At 28.3% G+C, this 12,862-nt stretch overlaps 1 protein-coding gene across 1 annotated transcript in view; it reads left to right on the top strand.

Annotated features, from left to right (window-relative positions):
• LOC100202633 (major facilitator superfamily domain-containing protein 1) overlaps positions 1 to 12,862 on the top strand; it is a 72,991-nt gene that overhangs the window by 20,448 nt on the left and 39,681 nt on the right. Inside the window, exons 5-6 of the mRNA XM_065793218.1 lie at positions 9,125 to 9,180; positions 11,683 to 11,803. Coding sequence (XP_065649290.1) covers positions 9,125 to 9,180; positions 11,683 to 11,803 — 177 coding nt within the window. The remainder of the gene's footprint in view (positions 1 to 9,124; positions 9,181 to 11,682; positions 11,804 to 12,862) is intronic.

The following is a 12,862-nucleotide window of genomic DNA, read 5'->3' as shown; positions in this document are numbered from 1 at the left end:
CTTTTAAGGCGATACAGTCATTCCAGCGCTTCTCTAACTTTTCGATACCATGTTTGTAGAACGATTTATCTTTTCCTTCAAAATATGCTTCAGTTTCGGCGATGACCTCCTCATTCGATCCAAATCTCTTTCCCTGGAGCATCCTTTTGAGATCTGAGAACAGCCAATAATCGCTGGGGGCCAAATCAGGCGAGTATGGTGGATGGGGCAACAATTCGAAGTGTAATTCATTCATTTTTACCATTGTTTTCATTGACTTGTGACACGGTGCATTGTCTTGATGAAAGAGAATTTCTTTCTTCTTCATGTGCGGTCGCTTTTCGTCGATTACAGCCTTCAATCGTTCCAATAATGCCATGTAATATTCGCTGTTGATCGTTTTACCTTTCTCAAGATAATCAATGAATAATATACCATGGCTATCCCAAAATATGGAGGCCATAACCTTGCCAGCAGAAGTTTGAGCCTTTGGGCGCTTTGGGCGGCTTTCACCCGCTGGTGTCCACTCAGCCGACTGTCGATTTGACTCAGGAGTGAAATGGTGGATCCATGTTTCATCCATTGTGACGTAGCGATGCAAAAAATCCTTTTTATCTCGGTGAAATAGTGCCAGACATGCTTCAGAATCATCGATTCGTTGTTGTTTTTGGTCCAGTGTTAGCAAACGCGGCACCCATTTCGAACAAAGCTTTCTCATACCCAAATGTTCGTGTAATATTGTAAACACACTGCCTTTTGATATCTTTATGGCCTCGGCAATCTCCTTCAATTTCAATTTGCGGTCGGATAAGACGATTTTATGGATTTTTTTGATGTTTTCCTCAGTAACTGCCGAATTTGGGCGACCGGAGCGTTCAGCATCATCGGTGTTTGTACGACCACGTTTAAAGTCAGCAAACCACTTTTCAACCATTTGCCTCGATGGAGAGGTGTCCGAAGAACACTTATCAAGCCATTGTTTGGTCTGCACCGTGTTTTTTCCCATCAAAAAGCAATGCTTAATGAGCACAGAGGAGTCCAAATAACACTTATCAAGCCATTGTTTGGTCTGCACCGTGTTTTTTCCCATCAAAAAGCAATGCTTAATGAGCACACGAAATTCTGATTTTTCCATTTTTTTCAATTCACAAAAGTTGATTCAATCGTTCACACACTAACTTGGTAAATAATGGTCCGATTGTCATGAAACTTTGACAGATATCGTTTGAAGGTTGGTACTTTCTAAAAACAATACGGATTCGGTATTTGTGTTGCCATCTATATGTCATCCTACGGACTTATTGAGCGATGTGTTAAATGAAAAAAGATTTTTTTTTCTGATTCACTCACAACAAGGCTGCAAGCAACTACTATTAAGTTGGGAGTCACTAAAAAAAAATAATAGAGTTATACAGCAAGGAAACGGTTGACAGAAGATTTGAAAAATTGTAGGTTGTATGAGTCAGGAAAATATGAAAATAGGAAAGAGTTCCGAAGGGTTGAAAGTTTAGAGCATGTATGGGCAGATGCAGTAAACAAGTGAGACTGATGAATGATGAGTCAAGCCAGAATGATTTTTATTTAATGGAACTAGAGATGGTAGCTCTTTTGAGCAGCGACCATGGTAGCGTTTGAAGAAAAGAGAAAGAGGTACAACTTTACAACAATGGGAAAGAGGCTCGAGCTTAGCAGATAGAGCGGATCCAACTATGTTTAAATGCATTTTTGGACCTTTTCTAAAAGAAAAAGAGTATCGTTAGAAGAATCAGCCCATATATGACAAGTAAGACAATTGTAGAGGTAGAGAATGGAATCAGGAGTAAGAAAATGGCAAGCACAATAAAGAGAGGTAATGTTAGCGGATGCTAATTTAGCAATCAATTGTATATTTGGTTTCCATAAAAGGTCAGTTGTAAATAATAATCTGAGAAGATGTAAGGAAGAGGGCTCAGTAAAAGGGTTGGTATTTATTAGTATAGGAATGTCAACAGTATTGCTATAGTTAATTGCAGTAAATAACTTAGTTTTGTTTGAGTTCAAATTTACAAGTCACTGCAAGCCCCAATCTGTTATATAAGTGAGATCAGATTCAAGATCGGCTGCCTGTTCTAAGCGATCCAATAGAGAAGACTTTTTGTCAAGAGAGGAGTATAAAGTTGAGTCATCAGCAAAAAGAGCTACTTTAGATAAAAAGTTGTCATCCCACACCAATTCATCATCTCACACTATATATATACACCAATACATCATCTCCCCATTTATATATATATATATATATATATATATATATATATATATATATATATATATATATATATATATATATATATATATATATATATATATATATAAATGGGGATGGACCTTATAATTTTTTTCTTTAATAAGTTTCTATTAATTTTTTTTCAGGCCATCAGCAGCTTATTCCATAGATCATCCAGGTTATTTTTTAAAAAACTGGAAAATTGTTTGGGTAAAATATCCGGAATATATTTTCCTCTCAAATTTGCTTTTAGCTGAGTTGTTTCAAATTCTTTTTAATTTTAGTATGAGTGATGAGTGAAAAAGCTTAAATAACAAATATGTTACAAAAATATGCTCCTAAACTTGTATATGTATGGAAAATGTTTTGGCTGTCCGGAAAAACTAAAAGTTGAGAAAAATATATAATTCCGGAAATATATGGAAAAAGATAATCGCTGTTATTAGGACTCTTGCCCAGCTAATTTTAAAGAAAATTTAAGTTTCCATGTAAAATCTTTTTTCTATAAAAAAGAAAGTTGTCTCTTTAATGCGTACTCTCAATCTATTACTAAGCATATTAAAACCTTAAACTCTACCATGACATATGCGCTACAAATTTCTAACGGTGTTTTCATGCTTTTAGAAATTTTAAAAAGCTTTTTAAAAAATTCTCTCCCTTTTGTTTGTTATAGTATATAATGTCTTTATATATGATATGCATATAATATCTATAGACCTTTAAAATTGTTTTACTTTGTATTCTAGAAAATTGAAGAAGATTTAAAAAAAAAATTTTTAAAAGTGTTAAAACCAAAGGATTTAAACCCACACAAATCACTTCAACCACTTTGGCATGCTATAATTGGCGCAGTGGTAGTCTACTTGCTTCAGAAACAAAGGATCCTTGATTCACACACCCCACTCCCTGGGCAAGTTTTACGACATCAGTTAGGAAGGAGGCGTGAACTTTCAATTAAATGCTCATCCATGGTGCTCTGCGATAAGATTGTAAGGACTTCTTGGGGCATCTAAATAAAACTAAAAAAAAAAAAAAAGACAAAAGACCTAATAAACTTTATAAAACGGAATATAAATGCTTCATAAAAATTCATATAAATCAAAACTAAGCAAATATTGCCGCAATAAAATTATCAAGTAAATTTATTTATGCGTGATAACAAAACAAAATATATAAAGAAAAGTATATATTTACAAAAACAATTTAACTAAATTTGCATTATCAATTACCAATTGGTAGATTAACCAACTACAAAAATACTAAATGTAGATGCAGCATATTTTTTTTTGTATATTAAAAAAAAAAGGGGGGGGGGCAGAGCTTTTGCCCTTAATTTAAGTCCACACCTTATGTGTCTTATGAGATGTGGGTCCTCTATTTGATCTGTAATAAGCTGAAAAAGCATTGTAACATATGTCTAAATTGAAAAAAAACTACAAACCAATTTACCTGTTGCTGATTCTTTTTCTAGAGCATTGTTAAAAATAGTCATAATCTGTAAGAGAAGAAATTTATTGCAAAGACAATTAGCTATTACACAAAATAACAAAAACACAATAGCTATCGGTGCAAATAAATTTTGCCATTTGATCAGAAAATAAAATTATTCTTACCTTGATTGTGACCAGCTAATATCTTTTCAAACTATTAGTTAATGATCAACTTAGCAAATTTTAAATAGTTAAGGTTTACTAAGTTAAAACCATATTTTAACAGTAGACAAAGTAAATATGATAGATGGTAGTGCACCAAACAACTAAATTTGCTATGCAATGCATATTATACCTATTGAGTTCTTGCTTAGCTTGATTTTTTTTTCATTTTGACGACAATTTATGTCAGCTCGCCTAGGCTCATCTCTTTCATTTTGACAATGATTTTTCTCAGCTTGCCTAACCGGGTTTTTTTTTCTAGTCTAATAATTTCACTTCTTAAATTATCAGACATAATTAAGCATCAAAGGAGTGTGTAAAAATGATGCCTAAAATAACAAAAGTTGAACTTTTATTTTTAGATTAAACTTTGAGTTTTCTTTCTTAAACTTATCTAAAAATACAGTGTAAGCAAATAAAACAGAGCATAATATAATAATCTAACTATATTCTACTCTACTATTAATCATATTCAAATTAGATGTTTCAAAATAATTGAGCAATGTGTAAAGATAACATATTTCTATCAAGAACTTAAACTAAAGTTATAAATAAATTGATATAATCTTTTTAACTGAGTAATGTTATATATTTAAGGTAGTTCTTATTAATTATTCTCAAAATATTATAAGTATTTAATTTAAAAAAAAACAATAAAAAATAATTAAAATTTTTTTTACAGATAAAAACTCAAATAAAGCAAATTGATAAAATTATAAGGTCTGTCTGCTCAGTAAGTACTGCTAGCATTGAACAGTGAAATGTAATCCTCCATCATAAAATCCTTTTCATTACTTTGAAATGTACTTAATCCAAGATTTGCAATAAATAAGTAAATACAAAACTAATAATAGAAGACCTCTATAAACAATCATTTTCTTCAAGTGAAGAAACTTGAGAATATTGAAACTTCTTGAACTACTTTAATTTTTTTATATATTTAATATTCTTAAGAAAAAAGGTCAATAATACAATGCAGAAAAATTAAAATGTGTGTATGTATGTATGTATGTATGTATGTATGTATGTATGTATGTATGTATGTATGTATGTATGTATGTATGTATTTATGTATGTGTATATATATATATATATATATATATATATATATATATATATATATATATATATATATATATATAACATTAAAATATTATATGGAGAAAACATTCTTTATACAAAAAATCCTAAAAATTTAATGAAAGTTACCAAAACTTATAACGCTTTGTATACTTACATTTATAAAAAAAACAATAAATTTAAATTAAACAAATCCAAATTGTTAACAAAAAGGATCAGAATATATATCTTTTCAACAAAATTTATTTAAAAAGCAACAGTATATAAGTATTTAATGAAGTATATATCTTTTCAATAAAATTTACTTGAAATTATAAATACTTAAATAAAGATATTAAAAAACTATATATCTTTTTAACATTTCTTTTTAACACATTCTTTCAACAATATTTTTTTAACACATTTTATGTTTACACTAACTACAAACAGATTTAATTTATGTGTTTCATCATGACAGTACACCATTTTACTGGCACAGACAACATTCTTGCTCTCAACAATGCCAAGTCACATTATAGCAAAGTACACCACTTTGCTAGCAAGGTCAACAATCTTGCTGTAAACTAAGCCAGGTCACAACAATTTGAAACCATGCAAATAACATAATAACCACTTACAAACTATAAACACATAATATCATAACACACCACAATCACAGAAACACTTCATATATAAAAGGTATTTACACACTTACAAAATATAAACCCATTTAACCTTAACACATATAATCACATAATAAATACCACATAAGTATAACTAAATACATAAATTAAGAAAAATATATAAATTAGAAGCATTTATAAAATGATACCTTAACACATCGCTCAATAAGTCCGTAGGATAGCTAATAAAACAACAACATTTTGACATAATTTGATTTTATTCATCAACATAGTCTCCTTTTAAGGCGATACAGTCATTCCAGCGCTTCTCTAACTTTTCGATACCATGTTTGTAGAACGATTTATCTTTTCCTTCAAAATATGCTTCAGTTTCGGCGATGACCTCCTCATTCGATCCAAATCTCTTTCCCTGGAGCATCCTTTTGAGATCTGAGAACAGCCAATAATCGCTGGGGGCCAAATCAGGCGAGTATGGTGGATGGGGCAACAATTCGAAGTGTAATTCATTCATTTTTACCATTGTTTTCATTGACTTGTGACACGGTGCATTGTCTTGATGAAAGAGAATTTCTTTCTTCTTCATGTGCGGTCGCTTTTCGTCAATTACAGCCTTCAATCGTTCCAATAATGCCATGTAATATTCGCTGTTGATCGTTTTACCTTTCTCAAGATAATCAATGAACAATATACCATGGCTATCCCAAAATTGGAGGCCATAACCTTGCCAGCAGAAGTTTGAGCCTTTGGGCGCTTTGGGCGGCTTTCACCCGCTGGTGTCCACTCAGCCGACTGTCGATTTGACTCAGGAGTGAAATGGTGGATCCATGTTTCATCCATTGTGACGTAGCGATGCAAAAAATCCTTTTTATCTCGGTGAAATAGTGCCAGACATGCTTCAGAATCATCAATTCGTTGTTGTTTTTGATCCGGTGTTAGCAAACGCGGCACCCATTTCGAACAAAGCTTTCTCATACCCAAATGTTCGTGTAATATTGTAAACACACTGCCTTCTGATATCTTTATGGCCTCGGCAATCTCCTTCAATTTCAATTTGCGGTCGGATAAGACGATTTTATGGATTTTTTTGATGTTTTCCTCAGTAACTGCCGAATTTGGGCGACCGGAGCGTTCAGCATCATCGGTGTTTGTACGACCACGTTTAAAGTCAGCAAACCACTTTTCAACCATTTGCCTCGATGGAGAGGAGTCCGAATAACACTTATCAAGCCATTGTTTGGTCTGCACCGTGTTTTTTCCCATCAAAAAGCAATGCTTAATGAGCACACGAAATTCTGATTTTTCCATTTTTTTCAATTCACCAAAGTTGATTCAATCGTTCACACACTAACTTGGTAAATAATGGTCCGATTGTCATGAAACTTTGACAGATATCGTTTGAAGGTTGGTACTTTCTAAAAACAATACGGATTCGGTATTTGTGTTGCCATCTATATGTCATCCTACGGACTTATTGAGCGATGTGTTATTTGTTTAATGACATACCTCATAATAAATGTTTAACAATTTTAAAAATACAAATGACCTGGTTTTTTATATTATAAAAGCAAACAGATTTTCTTTAATTTCTTTAAAATAAGGTATTAAACGATCTTGTTCTTTAACATACAACATAGAGTTGACCATGTGAGATGCAAGGGTTTTGGAGATAAACACTAAATTTATCAAGAGTTTGACCTTTTGAAAAGAGCATCGTTTTCTAGAGTCATCATTGTCTTTTAATCTAAAAAAATAAAAAATAACAGATTAATATACTTTAAATACAATTGACAAAAGACTTGAATTGTGTTAGTATTAAAATGCATGAATTAAATAAATTACCTAACTTTAAAAGTTACTATGCTCATTTAAAAATAACAGAAGGTTTATCCTTTACTAAAAAGTCATCAAATTAAAAAGTTTTTGATCTTATTACTGATTAAGCAGATATTAACAGATTATAAATATTTAAGAATACCTCATCGCGTAGTCAAAAATATAAAGAGAAATATTAAAAGGCCTAGTATGGTAAAAACTCCATGTCAACGGGGCACGAATGGGTAACAGCAGCAGCGTTAAATAAGTATTAATTATAAGCAATAATTTTTTTTTTAAAGACAGATTTAATTGTAAAACTTTTAAAAAAATGTAATTCTTTTTAACATCATTTTGGAAATATTTTAAAGCTTTGATGTCATTACAAAATTAAGATTACAACTAAAGGCTATTTTTTTTTCTATTTGTGTTTCCATGGTTACATAGCTATTAAATAATAAAGTGGTCCGTGACACAAGCAATAATTAAATTTAAAACGAAATAGTTTTAAGAATGTTTTAATTGAAAAATTTATTTAATTTTACAAGCAAAATTTTTTTAATACATAAAAACTATTTTATTTTTTTAAATGATAGATTTAAAACTAAGGTTGGATGTTTAGGGTTGCGTTGCAAAATTTATAAATAATTTTTAAGATTTATAAAAATCATTAGACAATTTTTATTGCCCAAAGGTTATTTGCTGAAACAAAATAATGTGTTAAAAAGTATTTTTATCATGTATTTTTTTCTTTATTGATATTATAATTAATATCTACAAAGTTTTATTTGAAATGAAAATTTGCCTAAAAACTTGTAAAACTAGAAATTCTTTAGGTATTTAACTTTTTTTTTTTTTTTTACAAAAAACAAGCGTGTTGCTATTTTAAATAAAACAAGAAAGGTTGTACTAGGTAACTAGTATTTTTGTTCATGTGAAATATTTAAAAACATGTATCAGATTCTTTTTTTTTTTTCTTTTTTCGTTTAAAATTATTTTCATGCTTTGAAATTGCTTTTTTAAATAACTTTTTATGTGATAACTTGAAATTTGGGTTAAAAAAAATTTTAATTAGCATGATAGCAATATCTGTTGTTACAGGAAACAATAACTTTATCTATTAAATTTTTTTTTAATAGTTAATTAATAACAGGGTTTTTTTTCTATTTCAAAAAATACGTCTATTTATAGTAAATATAAAAAAATTTAAAAAAGAGAAAACTTTTTTAAAAAACTGAATTCTTTTTATCTATTTTTATTTATTTTGAAACTATTTTGAACGCATAAAAAGATCAGTTGGCAAACTTGAGGTTTCAACCTAAGGCGTTGTTTCAATTCCATAGTTGTATAGCAATTAAATAAAGCAAAATTTTTTTAATACATAAGTGTCGATGATCGCTTAATTTAAACATCATATAATAATATGCATTTTTTAAAATTATTTTTGAGACTGATGTTAGATAATGTTTTCATTTTATTTTGCAAAATGCTAATGTACTAACGCTCAAAGTTTAACACTTTAAATCATATAGTTAAAGAACTTTGAATTAGATAATTATAAAATCCAAAATACTCCTGTAAGATCAATAGCCAATTTGGGTTTCCTGCATAGCCTCACATGCCAATGTTTTAAATACTTTTTTACTTCTTATTTTTTATTTATTTCATATTTTTTCTCTATTTTTTATTGATTTTTTATTTCTTTATAATTAAAGGAATGCTATTGTTGTGATTGGGGCCGGTGTTTTAATTGATAAATTTGGTCAAAGAGGTATTTTTTTATTTATTAATTCCTATTACTAATTTAATTAAATTAGTACTTAGTATATATCATTTTTTTATTGCTGTGTTTTACTGAAATTTGAATTTAGATTTTTATGCTAAAGTTTACTGAGAATTATGATAATTATTCTTATGTTGCTAAAAATAGAAGTTGATTTCTGTATCCTCATAATATTAAAAAAAAGTCCTATTTAACTTTTTTATTTTCTACTAGTTATTTCTACTAGAAATTTTTATTTTTAAAGTTTTCATTCATTACCATGCTCCATTGTATTATAAATTTCTTAAAAGTTTATAAGGATTCTTTAAAGATATACTTGGTAGTTCCCCAGTGGTATTCTTAAAGTGGTAGTCATATAAAAATGGTGATTTTGAGAAATAAAAAGAAATCTACTATATTTAAGTGTTTATATAGTTTCTTGGAGAGAAACTATATAAACACTTAAATATCTGTTTTCAAATAAATTTTAGGATATTTTACAGTCTAGGTACTCCATTTTACCGTCATATTTTACTTAAATCAAAACATTAAATAAGTTATTGAATTTTTTGTATGAACCCATTGATTTTCAATTGTTTTGTTGGAAGATTTGAAACATTTAGGTGTATAAAGCAGTATTTAGAGTGATTCATAAAAGTTCTGGCGGTTAAATGAGTGAATATATCTTGTGAACATATACTGAAAGTTTGAAAACAAATACTCTATCAAATATCAAGTTATCGCATTTTAAGTTTTCAAAAAGCACTTGAAATGGGAAGCAGAGAAAATCACCAAAGAAAGTTCAAAAATGAAAAATCTCAACAAATAAATCTTTAAATCCTAATAATTTCCTGTAGCATAAGAGCCTCTATGGCTTCTTTTTCTTTTAAAATGTCACTGTAACTCTTCTGCTTTGCTCTGAAGTATTTTCTTTGCTTTTTTACATACAAAGCTGCATTTGCATTTTAGGTTTTGACATCCATAATCTTTTCTGATTGATCATCTTGTGTTGATCTACTGCAAGATTAGATTTTTTTATCTACAGAGATATTAAATTTAGTGACTTTATGAACATTTTGAATGGTAACTAACAACATTGCTAGGTAAATTTGAAAAAATTTGTATCCTAAAAAGTTATCAAAACTGATTAAAAAGATATGGTAGGTGATTTGTTTTGGGGGGAATGAAAGTAGTGGTATGCAGGATGCTTTTTTAGTAAAAACAAAATTCTAAATAATTATTTTTCATCATTTTTTTATGACTACCACCTTTTCAATCAATTTTGGAAGGCTTTTAAGCAGTGGCATAAATAAAGGTTTGCAGTGCCTGTAGCATCAAGGGGAAAGTGCAGTAAAAATGAAGACCCATTTTTAAACTTGACGGAAAAAAAAAAAAAATAAAGACAAACTCTTGTTTATTGTTTAATTTTGTAAGATTGTGAGGAAGATCGTAAATGATATAAGAAACAACACAGGACTAAGAATAAATTTGATAATCTCAAAAACTTTCCCAGATGATAATCTCAAAAACTTTACACCATATGAAGCAATCATATGGAAAAAACTGGCATGCCAAACATTATCAAAAGTTTTTGGTATTTCAAAAGCCATAGCTCTTGCCTCACTGCCTTAAACTATTGCACCATAAAACTTTTCTGTTACAACAGTTCAGCATTTCAGCTGTAGTAATAGAAATCTGCAATGATTGTCATAAAGTAAGTTGTTAGAAATCAGTTAATTGTAGTGATTTGGATGTTTAACAACTTTTGCAATATCTTCAGCAGTGTTATTAACAAGGGTAAGTCTAACATTCCATCATTAACATATGGATCTGATCTTATTACCTCTTCCTTGAATAAGACAGAACTATTTGCAAAGAACTTTTCTTTTAATTTGAACATAAATCAAATGGCGACTCTCTTCCTGCCATTACAGTTAAACAGGTTAACAAGAGAGTGGCCATTCAACTTGATCTGTTTGTATATGTTTAATCGTAATAATATCTTGCATTTTTTTAAATATTTTAAAATGCAGCTGTTTAAACAAACTTGAATTGCTAAACTCAAGTTTTAAAAGATATATATACTTTTCAAATGGTTTTTCTACTGATTTGTACTTTAGATAAACATTGTGTAAACAAAGAAATAAATGAAAAAAATTTAAATGAAAAGATAGATAAACAAAGTAATAATTAGAAAAAATATTTTTTATCAGTGCAATTTTTTGTGTAACTTTAATCAATTTAAAAGTTACATACAATTTAGTTAGTTAAGTATAAATAAAGTTGAGAAGTTAAGATGTAAAGTTGCTTTTTTTTATGTGAAATGAAATATTTTTATGAAGCTTTTTTAACACAATTAAATACTAAAAACTAACAAACTTACAATTAACTTTGACTCTGAGAGTTGGAAATAATAGAGTTCTAATTTTTGATATAATTTGTTGTAATAAATATAGTTATCTTTGCATGTATAATGCATTAACAATAAATATTTTGTTTTTTCAATTTTAGTTGGTGCATTGTTTTTTTCAACACTTTGTGTAATTGGTTCAATGACCTTTGCGGCTGGATATTTTTTCAAAGGAAAAAAAGCTATGTTTGTGTTATTTCTCCTTGGTAGACTCATTTTTGGGTAAATAATTTTTTTAAAAAAATATTTTGTTGACACCCACTTAATAGCTTTTACATCTATTACTAATCCATAAATAGTTGATGCATAAATAATTAATCTGCAAATAATTGATGCAAATTTATTTGTTTATCTATAACTAAATAAAATTAATTATATTAATAATAAAATGAACATAAAATTATTTAAATATCAAAAACTTATTTTACAATATTAGTTTTTAAAAGTAGCACTGTTGGGTGCTTGTTCGTAAAATTTTTTGTAGTTAATGTTTTGCTTAAGTGTATTTGTTTATACTGCAATATTTTATGTTTTTGATTTTATTATAGTTTCGAAATAAATTAGCAAATTAATATTTATATTCAGATACAATAGTATGAAAATTATGCTATTTTTATGTGATTTTATCTAAAACTGATTAAAATATTTATACTAATAATACTAATAAATATTTATACTAATAATATACTAATAAATATTTATACTAATATATATACTGATTGAAATATTTTAATCAGTTTTAGAAAATGAAAAAACAGTTTAAATACTGTCATCAAAGAATTTCCAGTCAAAGTTTTTATTGAAGCTGAATTATCAAACAATAGTTATTACTTATGTTTCAAATATAACTTGAAAATTTTTTTAAAAAGTTTTATCAACAATTAGGCTTAAAATATTCAACCAAAAGTTTAAAAGATATTATATAGGCATATGCTCCAAATTACTTTTAAAACTAAACTTAAAACTGAAGTGTTTAATTTCAAATGACAGCAAACTTTTTAAAATTGTTTTCAAACTTTTCTTATGTACACACTGAGCCGAGAAATTCTAATGGAAATAGAAGGAAATTACAAATTAGTATTTTATGTTATTTCTATGATGAATGTTCAGTTTAAGGAAAATATTGGATATATAATAAAATAATAAATCATAATTAGTGTTCACAAAAATTTGATAAAATGCTTGAGAACTTTATTTTTATTTATCTATTTGTTTTTAATTTTCTTCTTAATTTTTGTTCTTTTGTTCCTAATTTTTGGCTCAATTGTTTAAGTTCCATTC

The sequence above is a fragment of the Hydra vulgaris genome, chromosome 03 (assembly GCF_038396675.1).
Source record: "Hydra vulgaris chromosome 03, alternate assembly HydraT2T_AEP".
NCBI lineage: Eukaryota > Metazoa > Cnidaria > Hydrozoa > Anthoathecata > Hydridae > Hydra > Hydra vulgaris.
The sequence above is the reverse complement of the archived record's forward strand: the minus strand, read 5'-3'. Positions and strand labels throughout refer to the sequence as shown.